Source organism: Heptranchias perlo, chromosome 2, assembly GCF_035084215.1.
Source record: "Heptranchias perlo isolate sHepPer1 chromosome 2, sHepPer1.hap1, whole genome shotgun sequence".
In the NCBI taxonomy this organism is placed as follows: domain Eukaryota; kingdom Metazoa; phylum Chordata; class Chondrichthyes; order Hexanchiformes; family Hexanchidae; genus Heptranchias; species Heptranchias perlo.
In genome coordinates, this window is record NC_090326.1 from 123670922 (window position 1) to 123693933 (window position 23012).

General features: G+C 42.5%; 1 protein-coding gene across 2 annotated transcripts in view; it reads right to left on the reverse strand.

Annotated features, from left to right (window-relative positions):
• Positions 1-557: 557 nt before the first annotated feature.
• LOC137334272 (cilia- and flagella-associated protein 69-like) overlaps positions 558-23012 on the reverse strand; it is a 78578-nt gene continuing 56123 nt past the window's right edge. For both annotated transcript variants that reach the window (XM_067998937.1, XM_067998931.1), the window contains exons 18-23: positions 13995-14132; positions 12658-12734; positions 11444-11641; positions 8106-8192; positions 7395-7499; positions 558-760 (exon numbers count right to left, since the gene is read on the reverse strand). In XM_067998937.1, coding sequence (XP_067855038.1) covers positions 587-760; positions 7395-7499; positions 8106-8192; positions 11444-11641; positions 12658-12734; positions 13995-14132 — 779 coding nt within the window. In that variant the 3' untranslated portion in view covers positions 558-586. The remainder of the gene's footprint in view (positions 761-7394; positions 7500-8105; positions 8193-11443; positions 11642-12657; positions 12735-13994; positions 14133-23012) is intronic.

The window sequence follows — 23012 nt, forward strand, 5'->3', positions numbered from 1 at the left end:
TCCTCCAAATCATTAATATTAACATGGATCAGAAATAGGGCTACAATACTGTAGATTATACAAATCACACCCTCTTCGATCATGGCTCCTCGTCAGGTGTGTGGGATTGGTGAATTTACCCAATGGACCTTCCGGTTCTACACATTCCTTAAAATTGCCAGGCATTACGTGGAGTTCAATTTTATTTGTCCTTTTTTATAAAATGAAAACAGAACATGCTGGAAACACTCAGCAATTCAGGCAACATCTGTGGAGAGAACAGACAAGTTCATGTTTCAGATGCAGACCCTTCATTAGAACTGGAATGTTAAAATGTCTGTTCTTGCCACTGATGCTGCTTGGCCTACTGAGTGCCTCCAGGTTTTTTCTGTTTTTGTTTCATATTTCCAGCAATTTGCTCTTTGCCCTCTTTTATAGTTCACTTATACCTTAGGGGAACCCACGTTGTCAAATCCATACAAATGACTAGTTGTTTGAAAACAATTTGTAGTTTAGAAATTCGCTCTTTATAATTAACTAAAAAGTCAAACACGATAAAGTCTACAAACTACTCTATAAAGGATTTATTTTAATTGATACTTAGCACTCATTTTACAGATACAGAACATGTCTTATTCTTCATTTCTTTTGCAGCATGGCCTTTTCTCAGTGATCCACCTCTTGTGTAGGCTCTTTTTAATGCAAGATTCGCAGGCGATAATGGACCTTCTAGCAACTGCCGCGGTGTGCTTTCTACTGTTACCAGACGTCCCCAAAAACCCTGATGGGAAAGTAAAGCACACATGTTCACCACTGCGCTTCTATAGTACAATATGCTGATGGTAAAGCTCTATAATCTTATTAAACCACACTTCTTTTCAGTAAAACCTCACAATAATGTCAATGTCCCCAGTTACATGTGAAGTCCAAATGAAGTGAAACTGACGTGATAACATTGCTTAAAATAGATTCTACAGATTCCTGGGGAAAAAATTCTCACACAATTTACAGATTAAGCGAGGCTTCTCGCTGGGAGTGCTCCGCTGGTGAATTTACCCATTGGATCTTCTGGTGTCAGTATTGATTAAGGAGAATATTGCAGTGCTGGAGAGAGAGGATATCCTTGAGGGTCAAGGACAGAATTTATTTGGTTCGAGTTTAGAAACAAGAGAGGTGCCATTACACTTCTATAGGCCACCAACTAGTGGGAAGGATATAGAGGGGCAAATTTGCAGGGAAATTACAGAGAGGTGCAAGTACTATAGAGTAATGATAATCAGGGACTTCAACTGTCCTAATATAGACTGGGATAGTAATAGTATAAAGGGCAAACAGTGGAAGGAATTTCTGAAGTGTGTTCAGGACAATTTTCTTGATCAGTATGTTTCCATCCCAACGAGGAAGGAAGCATTGCTGGATCTGGGGGGGAAACATTTAGGGAACAGTGATCATAGTATCATAAGGTTTAGATTAGTTATGGAAAAGGACAAGGAGAAACCTAGAGTAAAAATACTTAATTGGAGGAGGGCCAAATTCAGTGGGTTGAGAATGGATCTGGCCCAGGTAAATTGGAATCAAAGATTGGCAGGCAAGACTATAATCGAACAACGGGCAACCTTTAAAGAGGAGATGGTTCGGGTACAGTCTAGGTACATTCCCAAGGTAAGGACGACGAAAGAATAGAGAGTAAGATGAAGCAAAAACAAAAGGGCAGATGTCTGGTTGATAATACAAGTGAGAACCAGGCTGAATATAGAAAGTACAGAGGAGAAGTGAAAAAGGAAATAAGGTGGGGAAAGAGTATGAGAATAGAGTGACGGCCAACATAAAAGGGAATCCAAAAGTCTTCTACAGGTATGTAAATAGTAAATAGGTAGTAAGAGGAGGGGTGGGACTGATTAGGAAACAAAAAGGAGATCTACGCATGGAGGCAGAGGTACCAAATGAGTACTTTGCATCTGTCTTTATCAAGGAAGTGAATGCTGTCAAAGTCACAGTAAAAGAGGAGGTAGTTGAGATACTGGATGGGCTAAAAATTGATAAAGAGGAGGTACCAGAAAGGCTGGCTGTACTTAAAGTAGATAAAAGTCACCTGGTCCAGCTGGGATGCATCCTAGGTTGGTGAGAGAAGTAAGGGTGGAATTGCAGAGGTGCTGGCCATAATCTTCCAATCATCCTTAGATATGGAGGTGGTGCCAGTGGACTGGAGAATTGCAAACATTACATCGTTGTTCAAAAAAGGGTGTAAGGATAAACCCAGCAACTACAGGCCAGTCAGTTTAACCTCAGTGGTGGGGAAGCTTTTAGAAACAATAACCTGGGACAAAATTAAGAGTCATTTGGACAAGTGTGGTTTAATAAAGGAAAGCCAGCACAGATTTGTTAAAGGCAAATTGTGTTTAACTAACCTGATTGAGTTTTTTTTTCAATGAGTGCCACATAATAGGATTGTCAGTAAAATTGAAGCCCATGGAAGAAAAGGGGCAGTAGCAGCACGGATACAAAATTGACTAAGTGACCAGAAACGGAGAGTAGTGGTGAACTGTTATTTTTCGGACTGGAGGAAGGTATACAGTGGTATTCCCCGGGGGTTGGTACTAGGACCACTGCTTTTTTTGATATATATTAATGACTTGGACTTGGGTGTACAGGGCATAATTTCAAAATGTGCAGATGACACAAAACTTGGAAGTGTAGTAAACAGTGAGGAGGATAGTGATAGACTTCAAGAGAACACAGACAGGCTGGTGGAACGTCTGGACACTTGGCAGATGAAATTTAATGCAGAGAAGTGCAAAGTGATACATTTTGGCAGGAAGAATGAGGAGAGGCAATGTAAACTAAATGGTACAATTCTAAAGGGGGAGCAGGAACAGAGAGGCCTGGGGGTTAATGTGCACACATTTTTGAAGGTGACAGGACAGGTTGAGAAAGCGGTTAAAAAAGCAGACGGGATCCTGGGCTTTATAAATAGAAACAAAGTACAAATGCAAGGAGGTTATGATGAATCTTTATAAAACATTGGTTCAGCCATAACTGGAGTATCGTGTCCAATTCTGGGCACTGCACTTTAGAAACGATGTGAAGGCTTCAGAGAGGGTGCAGAAGAGATTTACGAGAATGGTTCCAGGGATGAGGGACTTCAGTTACGTGGATAGACTGGAGAAGCTGGGGTTGTTCTCCTTAGAGAAGAGAAGCAAAAGACTACTATCAGATCTAGATGTGATGGGGAAATGGGCCAGTGACTGGCTGATGCCATTTACTGTAGATAAATGTAGTGCTAGGGCTAACATTAGCTAATTAACATTAGTGGGTAGGGCTAACGGCAATCATGTATATACCATGCAGGGTTCTAAACTGAAGGCTGTTGCGCAGGAAAGAAACCTGGGTGTAATAGTACACAAGTCTATAAAGGTTCGTGACCAGTGCCGCAACACTATAGCAAAAGCAAATAGATATTAGGATGTATAGCTAGGATGATCCAGTATAAAATTAAAAGCACTATAGTGTCCTTGTACAGACCTTGGCTAGGCCTCATTTAGAATACCGTGCCTGTTTTGGTCCCATCACACAGTGGGTGATATAGAATCCCTGAAAGACGTTCACAGGAAGACTAGATTAATTGTTTAAAAGCCATTAGTTATCACAACAGGCTTAGGGATCCAGTTAGTTTTTATACTAGAAAAGGGTAGACTTCAGGGAAGTTTGATTGAGGTATTTAAAATAATGAAAGGACTAGACTGTGTCCTTATAGATAGACAAATCGAATTAGATAGGTTAGGCAGCAGGAGGAGATATGCATATAAGTTACATAAGCGTAGAATTAGGTTAGATGCCAGGAGGGTTTTCTTTTCACAGAGTCAGTGACCTTTGGAAAAAGAAGCCAGCACGTGCACTGAGTGCTGATTCATTGTAAGCGTTCAAAAGGGTGTTGGACAGCTTCCTTGCTAAGGCTGATATCACTGTGCAAGTGGGACATTGGGTATGTGCCTCACGGTCATTGTAGTCTCCTGGAACTTGTTTGATCACCTTCTAGGATCTAGAAAAGAGAAAACTGAGGGGTGACCTGATAGAGGTCTTTAAGATTATGAAAGGGTTTGATAGGATAGGCGTAGTGAGAATGTTTCCACTCGTGGTGGGGGGAGTCCAGAACTAGGGGCCATAAACATAAGATAGTCACTAATAAATCCAATAAGGAATTCAGAAGAAACTTCTTTTTACCCAGAGAGGGTGGTTAGAATGTGGAACTCGCTACCACAAGCAGTAGTTGATGTGACTAGCATGGATGCATTTAAGGGGAAGCTAGATAAACGTATGAGGAAGAAAGGAATAGAAGGATATGCTGATAGGGTTAGATGAAGAAGGGAGGGAGGAGGCTCGTCTGGAGCATAAACACCACCATGGACCAGTTGGGCTGCATGGCCTGCTTCTGTGCTGTACATTCTATGTAATTCTACGTAGGATCGGTGTGGAGTTTCTTAGAATTATTTTTTCCCTGAATTGGCCTAATGTTTTTAAAATTCCGTTTTTTACCTCTCCCAGGAGATTACATGGCTGCTGGTTAGTGGGCAGCATTAGGTGACATAATGCTTAGTTCCAACATGACTATGTGTCAGGCTCAATGCACCAGCTGATCTTTTCCTATCCATCAGTTTTATATGTTTGTAAGAACATAAGAAATAGGAGCAGGAGTAGGCCATACGGCTCCTCGAGCCTGCAAATCAGTAAGATCATGGATGATCTTCGACCTCAACTCCACTTCCCTGCCCAATCCCCATATCTCTTGATGCTTCTAGAGTCCAAAAATCTATATAGCTCAGCCTTGAATATATTGAATGACTCAGCATCCACAGCACTCTGGGGTAGAGAATTCCAAAGATTCCCAACCCTTTGAGTGAAGAAATTCCTCCTCATCTCAATCTTAAATGGCTGACCCCTTATCCTGCGATCATGTCCCCTAGTTCTAGACTCTCCGGCCAGGGGAAACAACCTCTCAGCATCTACCCTGTCAAGCCCCCTCAGAATCTTATATGTTTCAATGAGATCACCTCTCATTCTTCTAAACTCTCATTCTTAGAGAAAAAAAAATGTTGTTCTCAAGATGAGTATTGTTAAAGAAGCATTTTCCCATCTTTACCATCCAATATTAAGTAGTCCAGATGAGGCATAGGATATGTTACATTTGAAGCAAAATTTCTTCACTCTGTACCAGCAATATGCCTTCAAGAAACATCAGAAGAGCATCCCCTATTACCCCAGTATCACACATCCAATTTCTCATACCACCCCTCCTTATGGCCTCTTTTAGGGATATTACCTCTTGCCAATGGTACCAAATTAGGGTCATTTCATATGTGGGCCCATGCTGAGTAGAAGATGGGTTGGGACTACCCAAACTTATTTCAAATAGGACCAATATAATCAGTAGAAAGCACAGAATTTCATCTAGTTAACATGGGCTGGATTTAAACCCAAGTCGAAGAGATGAAAATGTAGCAGTTCACAAGATAATTACAAATGAAGAAGACCATCTTAATTCATCCATCCAGAGACATCCTAACGTTCCCCATCGTTGCATCCAATTATTTCTTAAATGATTCCAGGTTTTTGCCTCCACTACTCAATCTGGAAATAACTGATGTCACACCCCTGCATTGGGGTGCAGTTTCGTGGCACTTTTCTGCAGTGCAATGCTTGTTTCTTGATGACCAGAGTGGATGCAGTATTCAGGCTGACGTCTGAGCAGAGCATTATACAGTTTGATTACTGATGATCCTCACGTTTACTCACAATAACCAATTCCAGTATTTTACATGAAATGGAGTAAGATTAATGGTTCTGTGAGTTGCCTGTGACTGTTTTGTCACCCGTTTTGAATATCAACACCACATTAGCCTGTTTCCAATCTACTGGTACCTCCCCAGTGCCCACTGACTCTTTCATATTAATTGTCAGTGCCTCATAAATCTTCTGCTTAGTCTCTCTCAGCACCAATTGTCTCTAAGCTGCTTGGGTTTTTCCAGCTTATATTAGGTTGATTGATGTCTCCCATTAAAATATACACTCATACCTATCTCTTTAAAGAGCAAATTGTCCTTCTCCTTATTCTAGTCATTGGTCTGTAGCATACAGCTACTGTTTGCTTGTTTTTTTTTAAACCATTAGAGATGTCTAACCAGAGTGGTTCATTTTGTCACTTTCTACCTCCTCCAGGATTAACTTTTTTACCTCCCAGGTATTCCTGACATCTCCATTTTTACCCACTGTGTCCTTTCTAAAACCCCTATACCCCTAAATGTTATATTAATTTCCAATCTCTGGATTTAGCCATGTTTCTGATACTCCAATCACACTGAAGTTTTCTACTGCCACACCAGCCTCCAGTTGTGGCATCCTATTTCCAATGCTATTGATACATTTACATCCTTTTACAGGTTTGCTTCCACTCACAATCCTCTCTGTCTGCTTATTCCTGGTTGGCTCATGTGAGTTGTAGTAATGAGGAAGGTGGCCCTGCACAAACTCCAGGGCACCCTCTCATAAAACATCACTGCCGCATACCTGAAAGAATCCAAAGCAAGAGAACTTGACGTTGTATCTGACTGTTGCTGCCAGCATATTAACTGCAAGGAATGCCATAGCTCTGCACACAGCTTTCTGCTGACCCACAGCCTGTGTAGCTGGTACCACACAGTTATTGGCAGTAGATGTACCTCTGCATTTGAATCTGAGTAAGAGGGTACTGACAGGTGGGTCCAGTCTGTCTCTGATGCAGCTGATCTACTTGGCATCCCTCCATTGCTCCTCTTTTTCCTCTAAATAAAACATAAGTAAAGGGGAATCCTCTTTGAAACCCAATGTTGCAGTTGTGGAGATACTAAACAATGGCAGCGCCAGAACACTTGGCACAAAGCTGCCAAACTACCTATATGGAAATAAGATTTTTTTTAATAAAGAAATCAAGGAAAAAGTTCACAAAATAGGCTGTTTAAATGCACTTCCATAAACTGCACATTCTAGCAGCCCCAGACACATTCTATAAGGGTGGATAGATGACTGAGCACTACACTGGTGTGAACACTAGGCAATTGCATGAACTTCTAAATAAAATCAATGGATGGGTAATGTTAATATAATTAACTGTGAACTGGTGGGCGTTTCTGGTGCCAGTACAAAACCCGACCAGAAAGCTGCTTAGAGTGATAAATAGATGAAAATGCGACACAAAAGCCTATTTTCTGATGCGTTATGAGTACTCAATGCCCATTAATCAGGTATAACTCATCAGAAGGTATGAGTTATCTTATGACAAACAGTAATACATAATGTAAGGAAAGTAATAGATTGCTAAACTACTCCTTGGAACTCATATTGATAACTGCCAATGCTTATTAGCATGTGTGGGAATTACTTACAGTTGTGTGTAAACCTGCAATTTCAGGCTGGTGGAAAATAGTGTCCTGTTCTTTATTCTTCAGCTTGGAAGATTGTATGGTCTGTTCTTGAAGCCTTTTAGCTTCCTAAACACAAAGAGAATTAACTAAAATGTTATTAATAAAAGTTATAAGAAATGGAAGAATCATTCTTTAAAACAAATTTATTTATTAAGAAAGAACTTGCTGTATGAAAAGGTATTTTTGCTATGTAAGATTTATTTGAAATTGAGAAACTAAGGTAAAGGGAAAAGGCCCATAATGCAGGAAATGAACAAAGTTGATTTCATGATCGCGCAATCCCTGTGGAGAGTTGTAGTCGCAGGAAGTGCAAACTAGAGAATCTGGGCTATAATGTTGTAGCACAACCCCCAATCCCTCTAACAGCAGTGGATCATGGAATTTCCCCTTAAGAAAGATGAGGTAAATCTGTGACTAAGTGATGCCAAAATGATATTTTAAAAGCTTGAAAATGAGGATAAAGGTAATACTAAGCGAGGTAAGAAGTTCCATAGTTTTAAATCCCTGGGAAGGAGTGAGTTAAAGCAGGAGTATGCACATTGAGTTTCTAATTTCAACACAGTTCAATACAAAGGACAATGAATAGAAAATATAAATGGGAGATCTGTCATTTTTTTATAGAAATAAGTGTATAATAATGATATTTGTTTCATTAAATAAAACAATCCTTGCCTTCAACATCTCATAGTTTGATGTCCTAGCCACATACTCCTCCCATGATTTCATGGATAATTCTCTTTGTCTGTAGTTGTGTTGGATCTTTGAAAAACAGAAAGTTAAATGGCACTAGAAAAATATTTAGGAACTGAAAAGATGAAAAGTTCTATATATTTCATATGCTCTTAATAACATTCACAAGAATCAGTTTTAGTATAATTTTGTACACAGCATTCATTGAAAGAGTTCTCTCTGTAAGATGTCAGTAGTCACTAGATTCCCCCAGACATCGAAGTGCAAGGAGACTCAAGTACTGAGTACAGCAGTGATTTTAGTGTTGCTCTGAGGACTAAGTTTAATTCCACTCCAGACTCTTGGGATGAAATTCTGTCTGTTAGTTGTAAGGGTCCTACGTGAAATGAATTTCAATGGAGTTCTTCACCAGACTCCAACATAAAATTGCTCAATAATTGACCACTAATTAGGCATACGCACTCAGAGAAGGCTCAAGAAACTTGTAATGGAAAAGACATCACTGTGGTGAGATGCTCTTTTGAGAACACTGTAAAGGCACAGAGCAAAGGAAGCTTTACTCTAGATGTAATCTTTTGTGCAATTGACCTGGGAACGACACTGATACTGAAGATGAGTTTCTGGCTGTTGGAAATGCGGGCCTCTAACGGGCTCATTTGCCATAGAATGCAAGGAATGAATAAAAAGGTAAAGTGGCTGAAGATTCATCTCAGCATCATATTTCCCCACTAAGTTTATCAAATGGATTTGAACCAGAGATGACCAGTAATTAGTTTGGCATGATTTCAAGTTCAAGGGCTACAGATGCGAGTGTACATGTTATCTGATCAGCCTTGTTAATCACAGCCAGGCCCGTTCTTATCCTCTCTCTATCTGCAGCAAAACCTTATGTTTACTCCATGGCAATTTTAGAGAGCAGTAACCCCAAACCCCACTCCCCTGTAATAAGCTAAATTGGTATTTTACAGAGAGATTCACCAACCCACTTGTGACACTTGAAGCAAGTGTTCAAAACTTCTGTCCCTTAAGATGGGCATGCCAAAACATACATCACTGTTGCTTCTAGGTGTTTTGCTGTTGTCAAAATTTCTGACATCCGATAACTCAATCTGTAAGTGTCAAATGTAGAAAGGCGCTCGCTCTGATAAGGCGAAAAAATTATCAAAGAGAAATTCAAAACTTTAGGGAAATAATCAGTGTTTTTAAATGGATGCAGAAGCTGAGTGACTACATTCTTTAATCCCTTCTAATTTTCTTTTCGCCTCTCACCTCCTGAAAACATGGACTCATGCTGGAGTGCAGTCCCACAAGTGATCTCCAGTACGTCACCCAATTTGCCATGCTACGTGAGGAAGTGTCACTAGGCTAATTAACCATCGCAGCTGAGTCTGAGTCTGTCCTCAACCAATATCCATTCATGGATGTTTTTCAGCAGGGGTCAATGGAAAACAATTAGGATCAGGTATCCTGGTGAATGTTTACCATTCCTGGTTCAAGAATTCTGAGGCTAGTTGTAGTGCGACTTTGCTTCTCCGGCAATTAATACCCAACTCAGTGCAGATTAGGGATGGAAGCCAGGCTGCCATCTTTTGCTTTACAGCCCGGAGCGTAGCATGGCACCAGTTCTGGATGCAACTCATCACTAAAACTGTGTACACATGTACACACACACAAAAAATCCTTCTGACAATAACTGAACTGTTGTTCATGTACTCACACATATGATGGGCTGCACCATGGCCACTTGGGTGTTACTGTATGTGGAGAGCTGACTAGAACTGGAGGAAAGCTACTTAACGGAGCAGGCTCAAGGGGCCGTATGGCTTACTCCGACTCCTATTTCTTATGTAACATCAAGCCCTTGAATGCCTACAAGGACCATGGATTGATAAGTGGCAAGTAACATTCATACCACACAAAGTGCCAGGTAATTACCATATCTAATAAGAGAGCCCAACTACTTCCCTTTGATATTCAATGGCATTACCATCGCCGTGTCACCCACCATTGACATCACAAGGCCACGGGTGGGGGGGCGTCACCATTAACCAGAAACTCAACTGGACCAGCCACATAAATGCCGTGGCTACTAGAGCTGGGTATTGTACAATGAGTGGCTTACCTTCTGATTCCCCAAAGTCTCTCCACCACTTACAAGACACAGGTCAGGAGTGTGATGGAATACTGTCCACTTGAGTGGATGGGTGCAGCTGCAACAACACTCAAGAAGCTCAACACCATCCAGGACAAAGCAGTCCACTTGGTCGGCATCTCGCCCACTAGCCTGAACACCTACCTACTCCATGACTGGTGTACTGTGGCTGCAGTGTGTACTATCAAAGGATGCACTGCAACTCGCTAAGGCTTCTTCGACAGCACCTCCAAACCCACGATTTCCACCACCTAGAAGGACAAAGGCAGCAGGTGCATTGGAACACCATCACCTCCGAGTTACCACCATTCTGATTTGGACATATATTGCCATTTCTTCATTGTCGCTGGGTCAAAATCCTGGAAGTCCCTGCCTAGCAGTATTGTGGGAGTACCTTCACCACACAGACTGCAATGGTTCAACAAGAAGGTCCACCATCATCTTCTGAAGGGCAACTAGAGATGGGCAATTAATGCCGGCCTTGCCAGCGACTCCCACATCCCGAAAATTACATTTTAAAAAGTCCCATGTAACTGTGCCTGTTTCTGTAAACATGGTTCAGTGTTTAATTGCAGTTGCAGGCAAACTGCATCTCCAAGGCTTCCTTCCATTCATCCTTTTCTTTGCTTTCCAAAAAAGGCAGGGAAAGAGGAACACTGAATGATATAATTTTCACAATTCTGGTTGCAGCAATAAAAATTCAAACAGTTCACCTTTAAGAAACTACTTCATTAAAGGGTCCAATAGGATGGGCATTTAACACCCATTTTATATGGACAAGCTAAGCACATTTCAGGATTCAATGATAAAGATCACAACCCTGTACAAGAGTGCACTTACATCAAACTCCATGAGGTAATGGAGCTCATGCACATTTGGTGTGGGAGCAATTTAAAGCTGGCCAGAAAATTGGGTGCTGAATGAGACCAGTATAAAGCTGGTGAATTGAGCTAGGATGCCATTTCCCAGCTATCTCACATCCAATTGCACTGGTGGAAACTATCCCCACCAACTGGAAAATAATACTTCTCAAATCAATTTGTGGAGGAAATTTAAACAGATATTTATAAAGAATGATTCGAGTTGACTAACAAATAATTTATAACCCATAATAAACAATTACATTTGCTTCAAACATGCAGATCTTAAACAGTAAAACTGTCCTTACCTCTGCATACATTTTCTGTTCATCCAATATATCATGTTTTTGTTGGTTTTCAAGTATATCAGTTTGATGGTGAGCTACCTGCCTGGCAAGATTCTCGTAATGCTTCACAATAGTGCGCATGCTGTCAAGGTCTGGAATTAACGGATGGATTGCTTCCTGCTTAAGTTCCTTTTCAATTTCATTCCATACATCTCCCACCTGGTATTAGAATATGTTCTTAAGTAGCATTTTACATAAATTTGTGTATTTCTTTAACAAAAATAAATATTATTTAATATGTGACTTGCAAAACCATTCTTTAGCCATGAAGGCAGGTCCCCTTCTTACTATTTTCTGGTCAATCAAGCAGGCAATGACTTAAGTTGCATGGACATCTCAAACCATGAGTGTGATTTCTGGATGACTAATAGAAACATATTTCAATCAGAATGTTGTTATCTATACTCAAGGTCTTACAGATGCAGCAATCCTAGAGCAAATCCAAATACCAGATTCCTAAAATCCAGTCATGAGTATGATTTTTGACCCTCCCACAAGACTGAGAACACACTGGTTATAGTCACCAACCAAAACTACAGCTCATGAACCACATTTTTCTCACTATTGACCATTCTCTTTCTTCCACTACCTGTCCTCTGTGGTCCACCTACATGGCACCACATTTTTGGAGTTCCACTTCAATCCATTCCAACAAATTACTACATCTCCTCCAATGGAACCTCCTCCTGTGCCCGCATGGTTACCATCAGTTTGTCCCATAGATCCATTGTTGGTACCCTCCTATTCATCACATTACCTTGTAACAACATCATATGCAAGCCTGAGGTGCACAATTCATACGTATATCAATGACACCAAACTTGATATGTCAGGCCATTATCATTGACTACAAGGTCTAATTTTGCAAGGTTGCACTACCAGCGTGGAGCCTGCCCATTGTGCCTATTGGAAAATGACTGATGCACTCCCTATGATTTTATGGCCATTACAATTAATATGGCCAGCAGGTGAGGCAACAAACTAATTTTACAGGGTAACACTGGAGAAAGCAAATATATAAAACCTTTATGACCCCATTACATTAATTATACAGTTATTGTCTAATATCGTTTCAAGAAAAGAACCTTTACTATTTGTACCAATCATGATATTTGCAAACATTTTGCTGTATTCATGCAAGTGGCAAATTTTCAGTTACTCTGAAATGACATTACCTTGAAGTCCAGATATTGGTGTACAATGGCAAGTGTGACGTAATCATGTGCAGACAAACCAGGTAGATCGTCAAAACCTTATGAAATATATATTTACAGAACATTTTAAAAATTAAATGATTATACTTTTTACAGACAATTTTTTTAATGATTATGCTTTAACTATTGTTCACTCTAGAAAACAAAATGCCTTGGGATGTTTTTCTATGTTAAAGGTGCTATCTCAATGCAAGTTGTTATTATTAACACTAGGCCTGGAATGGACTAGGTGATAATTGAATTTGGACAAATCTGGCTGCAGTGTGTACCATCCACAGGATGCACTGCAGCAACTCGCCAAGGCTTCTTCGACAGCACCTCCCAAACCCGCGAACCTCTACCACCAAGAAGGACAAGAGCAGCAGGCACATGGGAACACCACCACCTGCATGTTCCCCTCCAAGTCACACACCATCCCGACTTGGAAAAATATCGCCACTCCTTCATCGTAGCTGGGTCAAAATCCTGGAATTCCCTACCTAACAGCACTGTGGGAGAACGTTCACCACACAGACTGCAGCAGTTCAAGAAGGCGGCTCACCACCACCTTCTCAAAGGCAATTAGGGATGGGCAATAAATGCTGGTCTTGCCAGCGACGCCCACATCCCATGAACGAATAAAAAAAAACTTTTATAATATCATTCTTTCACAACACTTTCCAGATCTTAGTTTGTATCAAGATAGCTCTCAGGTGCTGGTCATTGTATATACAGAGAACATGTTATTGAACAGATTGTAGTTATACAATTTGAGAGATTTTAACTATCAGGAAAGACTCTTTTCCCGAGAAAAAAGAAGGCTGAGGGGTGATCTAATAGAGGTCTTTAAAATTATGACGAGGTTTGATAGGGTAGATGTGGAGAAGATGTTTCCACTTGTGGGGAGTCCAAAACTAAGAGCCATAAATATAAGATAGTTACTAATAAATCCAATAAAGAATTCAGGAGAAACTTCTTTACCCAGAGAGTGGTTAGAATGTGGAATTTGCTACCACATCGAGTAGTTGAGATGAATAGCATAGATGCCTTTATGGGAAAGCTAGATAAGTACACGAGGGAGAAAGGAATAGAAGGATATGCAGATAGGGTTAGATGAAGTAGGATGGAAGGAAGCAGGTGTGGAGTATAAACACCAGCAGACCAGTTGGGCCAATTGGCCTGTTTCTGTGCTGTAAATTCAATGTATATATTTACAGTCATTTTGTAATTTAGATTTTTGTAATGATGTTCACTTTATTTTTATTTTTATGGCATGTTTAATGAGTGTAAAGCTTGTAATAGCTTGACTGCCTTCTTACCTAATTTACAGAAAATTGAATAAATCTTCACCCTTGGATTTTCAGAAACAGCAATCACTGCAGGACTGAGGCGATCGGCTGGCAACGTGGTTATTCCGTGTTCATCACAGATAAGCCCAAGTAGAGGCTTTTTGGCATCTAAATTGGTTAAACCATACAAGTTGAAACATGGAATGCATTGGTACAAGAGTACATATCTATATTACAATACAGTTGAATGAAGAAATTACATGATATACCTATGACTCCTATCTCCACACAGTTTTTCCTCCTAGGTTTTGCTAAGGCTATTTTAGGAATTACCAGAAGGCAGTGTGATTCAAGTTAGCTTGAATCTCCTTCTGCCTTCTCCAACAAAAATGTCAATGTTTTGTAGAAAGAGAAGTTATTATTTGATGAGGACAGTCTTCCCCACATGTTTTAGGGTTTACCGAATCACATGTCAGGAATGCTAGAAATTTGAAACTTTTCGTACCAATTTCACTTATGTAACCTTCTGTGCCTTAGATGCAGGCCTTTCTTACCTAGACATGGTCATGTCCATCAGTGGTTCTTTTTGAATGTTATTTCCATATAAAAAAAACTTTAAAATTCAAGAATTTTCACGATTGGATTTCTACCCATAAACGTATAGGACCTGAAATTCTGGTTCGGGTCAGGGCGGAAACCCGGAGAATTTCCATCTTGGGACTTTCAAAATGAGGAGCCTAATTCATTCCATTTTTTGGTGCAGTCATTTTCCAGTAGCAGGGAACATAAAGGGGGCATGTCTGGGGAGTTTCCATGCCACAGCAGGAATTACACCCTTTACACTCTTAAAAGGTCTCAGTGAACCTCACACTAGCTGAGAGCTAGCCTGCATCCTTTTAAAAGGCCCCAAATCTTAACTGGACTAAGGAATCTATCCTGGAAGGGATCGAATGCCTTTTGTCTGCAGGCAGAATGGCTCCAATGGCAGCTGAAGACTTGGAAAGGCTTTTGAATTTTGGGCCCAGAAGGGCCTTGGGGCACATCTGGCTGAATAGCTGTGGGTCCTTGGAGGTGCTCATGCCAGCTATGCAAATTCCACCATCCCTACAGCTTGAAATGGGGTTTACAGCCATCAGCATGGGCAGATAGGGGTTCTGCCCGGCCGCATTGCGTGGGTGGAGCAGGACCTCAAGAATTTCAGGGCCGAAGATGTAAAAGTCACACCTAATAGAGGAACGTCAAACAGAAAATAAACAGAAGATGCAACTGTTTAGGTTTTGCAGGTACAGAGGACAAAACTGTTCTGCTTAAGGAGGTCACTCTGGCCATTTGGGTGTAGAAAGTGCATAATTCTTTGCAAATGTTCAATGGAAAATAGAAAACTGCAATTACCACCTTAATCAACATCCCTAGCTGAGTGGACCCTCGTGGGCAGTGAATGCGAAAACATGATTCATTCTATCATCCTCACTTTGGAGATGGCAGAGCCCTTTTCTCCTGATTTGGAAAAGACAAAAAGGCCTGTCGAGCAAAGGTGGTTGGTTGTTTACATAGAAACAAATTAATCTAAGCAGTGGCTAATTGATGTTATGAGGACAGCAATTTGGTAAAACAGATTTGACTGAGACTATATTTAGGAAATTAAACTAGTACTAGATTTCAGAGTCACTCTATTCATCTGATGTACAGTAAAGACACCAGCTTATCAGGTATTACCAACATGTGGAAATTGTTTATTCAATTTATTCGTTCATGGGATGTGGGCATTTATTGCCCATCCCTAATTGCCATTGAGAAGGTGGTGGTGAGCTGCCTTCTTGAACCGCTGCAGTCCGTGTGGCGAAGGTTCTCCCACAGTGCTGTTAGGAAGGGAGTTCCAGGATTTTGACCCAGCGACTGTGAGGGAACAGTGATATATTTCCAAGTCGGGATGGTGTGTGACTTGGAGGGGAACGTGCAGGTGGTGTTGTTCCCATGTACCTGCCGCTCTTGTCCTTCCAGGTGGTAGAGGTCACGGGTTTGGGAGGTGCTGTCAAAGAAGCCTTGGCGAGTTGCTGCAGTGCATCCTGTAGATGGTACACACTGCAGCCATTGTGCGCTGGTGGTGAAGGGAGTGAATGCTTAGGGTGGTGGATGGGGTGCCAATCAAGCGGGCTGCTTTGTCCTGGATGGTGTTGAGCTTCTTGAGTGTTGTTGGAGCTGCATTCATCAAGGCAAGTGGAGAGTATTTCATCACACTCCTGACTTGTGCCTTGTAGATGGTGGAAAGGCTTTGGGGAGTCAGGAGGTGAGTCACTTGCCGCAGAATGCCCAGCCTCTGACCTGCTCTTGTAGCCACATTATTTATGTGGCTGGTCCAATTAAGTTTCTGGTCAATGGTGACCCCCAGGATGTTGATGGTCAGGAATTCGGCGATGGTAATGCCGTTGAATGTCAAGGGGAGGTGATTAGACTCTCTCTGGTTGGAGTTGGTCATTGCCTGGCACTTGTCTGGCGCGAATGTTACTTGCCACTTATCAGCCCAGGCCTGGATGTTGTCCAGGTCTTGCTGCATGCGGGCACGGACTGCTTCATTATCTGAGGGGTTGCGAATGGAACTGAACACTGTGCAATCATCAGCAAACATCCCAATTTCTGACCTTATGATGGAGGGAAGGTCATTGATGAAGCAGCTGAAGATGGTTGGGCCTAGGACACTGCCCTGAGGAACTTCTGCAGCAATGTCCTGGGGCTGAGATGATTGGCCTCCAACAACCACTACCATCTTCCTTTGTGCTAGGTATGACTCCAGCCATTGGAGAGTTTTCCCCGATTCCCATTGACTTCAATTTTACTAGGGCTCCTTGGTGCCACACTCGGTCAAATGCTGCCTTGATGTCAAGGGCAGTCACTCTCACCTCACCTCTGGAATTCAGCTCCATGTTTGGAGCAAGGCTGTAATGGGGTCTGGAGCCGAGTGGTCCTGGCGGAACCCAAACTGAGCATCGGTGAGCAGGTTATTGGTGAGTAAGTGCTGCTTGATAGCACTGTCAACGACACCTTGCATCACTTTGCTGATGATTGACCGGATAGGATTTGTCCTGCTTTTTGTGGACAGGACATACCTGGGCAATTTTCCACATTGTCGGGTAGATGCCAGTGTTGTAGCTGTACTGGAACAGCTTGGCTTGTAGAAGCTCTTACAATCTGTTTTTAGATTTCTTTCTAGTTTTACACTCATATTCAATTTTCTCCCTCTATGAATTTCTTGGTTATCCTTTGCTGATTTCTAAAGCCCTCCCAATCCTCAGGCTTACGACTCTTTTTGGCAACATTGGTAAGCCTCTTCTTTTAATCTAATACGATCCATAACTACTATAGTTAGCCACGGTTGGATCACTTTTCCTGTGGCGTTTTTATTCCTTAAGGGTATGTATATTCGTCGGGAATTATGAATTATTTCTTTAAATGTTCGCCATTGCTTATCTACCGTCATATCTTTTAATCTAATTTCCCAATCTACTTTAGCTAACTCTCCCCTCATATCTACATCATTGGCCTTGTTTAAATTTAAGACCTGAGCTTCAGGCTTCACTTCATCACTCTCAAACTCAATATGAAATTCTATCATGTTATGATCACTCTTCTCCAGAGGATCCTTTATGATAAGATTATTAATTAACCCTGTCTCATTACACAATTCCAGATCTAAAATAGCCTGTTCCCTAGTTGTTCCTCGACATATTGTTCTCAAAAACTGCCTCGAATGCATACCATGAACTAATCGTCCAAACTACTTTTGCCAATTTGGTTTGCCCAGTCTATGTGAAGATTAAAGTCCCCCATGATTATTGCAATACCCTTGTTACATGCTCCTCTAATTTCATGATTTTTTTTTTTATTCGTTCACGGGATGTGGGCGTCGCTGGCGAGGTAAGCATTTATTGCCCATCCCTAATTGCCCTCGAGAAGGTGGTGGTGAGCCGCCTTCTTGAACTGCTGCAGTCCGTGTGGTGACGGTTCTCCCACAGTGCTGATAGGAAGGGAGTTCCAGGATTTCGACCCAGCGACAATGAAGGAACGGCGATATATTTCCAAGTCGGGATGGTGTGTGACTTGGAGGGGAACGTGCAGGTGGTGTTGTTCCCATGTGCCTGCTGCTCTTGTCCTTCTAGATGTGCTGTCGAAGAAGCCTTGGTGAGTTGCTGCAATGCATCCTGTGGATGGTACACACTGCAGCCACTGTGCGCCGGTGGTGAAGGGAGTGAATGTTTAGGGTGGTGGATGGGGTGCCAATCAAGCGGGCTGCTTTATCTTGGATGGTGTCGAGCTTCTTGAGTGTTGTTGGAGCTGCACTCATCCAAGCAAGTGGAGAGAATTCCATCACATTCCTGACTTGTGCCTTGTCGATGGTGGAAAGGCTTTGGAGAGTCAGGGGGTGAGTCACTCGCCGCAGAATACCCAGCCTCTGACCTGCTCTTGTAGCAACAGTATTTATATGGCTGGTCCAGTTAAGTTTCTGGTCAATGGTGATCCCCAGGATGTTGATGGTGGGGGATTCGGCGATGGTAATGCCGTTGAATGTCAAGGGGAGGTGGTTAGACTCTCTCTTGTTGGAGATGGTCATTGCCTGGCACTTATCTGGCGCGAATGTTACTTGCCACTTATGAGCCCAAGCCTGGATGTTGTCCAGGTCTTGCTGCATGCAGGCTCGGACTGCTCCATGATCTGAGGGGTTGCGAATGGAACTGAACACTGTGCAGTCATCAGCGAACATCCCCATTTCTGACCTTATGATGGAGGGAAGGTCAGTGATGAAGCAGCTGAAGATGGTTGGGCCAAGGACACTGCCCTGAGGAACTCCTGCAGCAATGCCCTGGGGCTGAGATGACTGGCCTCCAACAACCACTACCATCTTCCTTTGTGCCAGGTATGACTCCAGCCACTGGAGAGTTTTCCCCCTGATTCCCATTGACTTCAATTTTACTAGGGCTCCTTGGTGCCACACTCGGTCAAATGCTGCCTTGATGTCAAGGGCAGTCACTCTCACCTCACCTCTGGAATTCAGCTCTTTTGTCCATGTTTGGACCAAGGCTGTAATGAGGTCTGGAGCCGAGTGGTCCTGGCGGAACCCAAACTGAGCATCGGTGAGCAGGTTATTGGTGAGTAAGTGCCGCTTGATAGCACTGTCGACGACACCTTCCATCACTTTGCTGATGATTGAGAGTAGACTGATGGGGCGGTAATTGGCCGGATTGGATTTGTCCTGCTTTTTGTGGACAGGACACACCTGGGCAATTTTCCACATTGCCAGTGTTGTAGCTGTACTGAAACAGCTTGGCTAGAGGCGCAGACTAGTTCTGGAGCACAAGTCTTCAGCACTACAGCTGGGATGTTGTCGGGGCCCATAGCTTTTGCTGTATCCAGTGCACTCAGCCGTTTCTTGATATCACGTGGAGTGAATCGAATTGGCCGAAGACTGGCTTCCGTGATGGTGGAGATATCGGGAGGAGGCCGAGATGGATCATCCACACGGCACTTCTGGCTGAAGATGGTTGCAAACGCTTCAGCCTTGTCTCTTGCACTCTTGTGCTGGACTCCGCCGTCATTGAGGATGGGGATGTTTGCAGAGCCTCCTCCTCCCGTTAGTTGTTTAATTGTCCACCACCATTCACGACTGGATGTGGCAGGACTGCAGAGCTTTGATCTGATCCGTTGGTTGTGGAATCGCTTAGACTAAAAACAAGGACATATAAGGTCCCCAAACTTAGTGGGAGGATAGAAGATTGGGAATTCTTCAAAAGACAGCAAAAAGTAACTAAAGGATTGATTAAGAAAGGGAAGTTAGATTATGAAAAGAAATTAGCAAAAAATATAAAAACAGATAGCAAGAGTTTCTATAGTTATATAAAAAGAAAAAGGGTGGCTAAGGCAAACATAGGTCCCTTAGAGGATGAGACCGGGAAATTAATGGTGGGAAACATGGAGATGGCAAAAATGCTGAACAAATATTTTGTTTCAGTCTTTACAGTAGAGGACACTAAGAATATCCCAACACTGGACAAACAGGGGACTCTCGGGGGGGAGGAGCTAAATACGATTAAAATCACTCAGGAGATGGTACTCAGTAAAATAATGGGACTCAAGGCGGATAAATCCCCTGGACCTGATGGCTTCCATCCTAGGGTCTTGAGGGAAGTGGCAGTAGGGATTGTGGATGCTTTGGTGATAGTTTTCCAAAATTCCCTGGACTCAGGAGAGGTCCCGGCAGATTGGAAAACTGCTAATGTAACACCGTTATTTAAAAAGGGTAGTAGGCAGAAGGCTGGAAATTATAGGCCAGTTAGCTTAACATCTGTGGTGGGTAAAATTTTGGAGTCTATTATTAAGGAGACAGTAACGGAACATTTAGATAAGCATAATTTAATAGGACAAAGTCAGCATGGCTTTATGAAGGGGAAGTCATGTCTGACAAATTTGCTTGAGTTCTTCGAGGATATAACGTATAGGGTGGATAAAGGGGAACCAGTGGACGTAGTGTATTTAGACTTCCAGAAGGCATTCGACAAGGTGCCACATAAAAGATTATTACTTAAGATAAAAAATCACGGGATTGGGGGTAATATTCTGGCATGGGTGGAGGATTGGTTATCAAACAGGAAGCAGAGAGTTGGGATAAATGGTTCATTTTCGGACTGGCAACCAGTAACCAGTGGTGTTCCACAGGGGTCGGTGCTGGGTCCCCAACTCTTTACAATCTATATTAACGATTTGGAGGAGGGGACTGAGTGCAACATATCAAAATTTGCAGATGATACAAAGATGGGAGGGAAAGTAGAGAGTGAGGAGGACATAAAAAACCTGCAAGGGGATATAGACAGGCTGGGTGAGTGGGCGGAGATTTGGCAGATGCAATATAATATTGGAAAATGTGAGGTTATGCACTTTGGCAGGAAAAATCAGAGAGCAAGTTATTTTCTTAATGGCGAGAGACTGGAAAGTACTGCAGTACAAAGGGATCTGGGGGTCCTAGTGCAAGAAAATCAAAAAGTTGGTATGCAGGTGCAGCAGGTGATCAAGAAAGCCAACGGAATGTTGGCTTTTATTGCTAGGGGGATAGAATATAAAAACAAGGAGGTATTGCTGCAGTTATATAAGGTATTGGTGAGACCGCACCTGGAATACTGCATACAGTTTTGGTCTCCATACTTAAGAAAAGACATACTTGCTCTCGAGGCAGTACAAAGAAGGTTCACTCGGTTAATCCCGGGGATGAGGGGGCGGACATATGAGGAGAGGTTGAGTAGATTGGGACTGTACTCATTGGAGTTCAGAAGAATGAGAGGCGATCTTATTGAAACATATAAGATTGTGAAGGGTCTTGATCGGGTGGATGCAGTAAGGATGTTCCCAAAGATGGGTGAAACTAGAACTAGGGGGCATAATCTTAGAATAAGGGGCTGCTCTTTCAAAACTGAGATGAGGAGAAACTTCTTCACTCAGAGGGTGGTAGGTCTGTGGAATTTGCTGCCCCAGGAAGCTGTGGAAGCTACATCATTAGATAAATTTAAAACAGAAATAGACAGTTTCCTAGAAGTAAAGGGAATTAGGGGTTATGGGGAGCGGGCAGGAAATTGGACATGAAGCTGAGTTCGGATCGGTCAATGCCCTGTGGGTGGCGGAGAGGGCCCAGGGGCTATGTGGCCGGGTCCTGCTCCGACTTCTTGTGTTCTTTAGATTTGTGGTTGGGATCAGATCAGCCATGATCTTATTGAATGGCGGAGCAGGCTCGAGGGGCCGATTGGCCTACTCCTGCTCCAATTTCTTATGTTCTTATGTTCTTATAGCATGTTGCTTCCGCTGTTCAGCATGCATGTAGTCCTGAGTTGTAGCTTCACCAGGTTGGCACCTCATTTTTCGGTACGCCCGGTGCTGCGCCTGGCAATTTTGGCACAAGTCCCCAGATGTTAGTAAGGAGGACCTTGCAGGGTCGACTGGGCTTGGTTTGCCGTTGTCGTGTCCGGTGCCTAGTGGTCCGATGCCGGGTGGTCCGTCCGGTTTTATTCTTATTATGATTTTTCGTAGCGAGATTTTACAACTGAGTGGCTTGCTAGGCCATTTCAAAGGGCAATTAAGAATCAACCACATTGCTGTGGGTCTGGAGTATATTCTGTCCAACATTGTATACTCTGATTTATACTCTGTCCAACATTGTAACTACTGTAAACTACTCCCACCAGTGTTTTCTGCCCCTTGTTATTTCTTAGCTCCACCCATACTGATTCTATATCCTGATTTTCTGAGCTAGGATCCTCTCTCATTACTGCCTTTATCTCATCCTTTATTATCAGGGATACCCCTCCCCCCACCACCATCCTTTTCATTTTGCCTATCTTTTCTAAAATTCAATTACCATGGAATGTTTAGTTCCCTACCTTGGTCACGTCTCAGTAATGGTTAGTGGATCAAATCCATTTATCTCTATTTGTGCCATTAATTCATCTATCTTGTTACGAATGCTTCATGCATTCAGATACAGCACCTTTAATTTTAACTTTTTTTCCCTGATGTGACCGTAGTCACCAATGCCCTATTACCTTTGGTAAACTCACTGTCCCTTCCTAACACACTCTGCTTGTTTTTACCCAAATCGCTACTCTGCTCAACAGCCTTGACTCTTCTTTTTAGACTGATTAAAATACCCTTACCTGAACCCCCCCCGCCCCACCCCACCCACCCCCCTTACTGTTTAAAGCCCTATCTACCTCCCTAGTTATTTGATTCGCCAGGACACTGGTCCCAGCCCGTCCCAACGGAACAGCTCCCTCCTTCCCCAGCACTGGTGCCAGTGCCTCATGAATTGAAACCCCTGCTTCCCACAGCAGTCTTTCAGCCATGCATTTAACCATCAAAACTGTTTTTCCCTATGCCAATTTGCGCGTGGCTCAGGTAGTAATCCAGATATCATTACCTTTAAGGTTCTTCTTTTTAATTTGGTTCCTATTTCCACAAACTCCCTCAGTAGAATCTCATTCCTAGTTCTACCTATGTCATTGGTTCCTACATGGA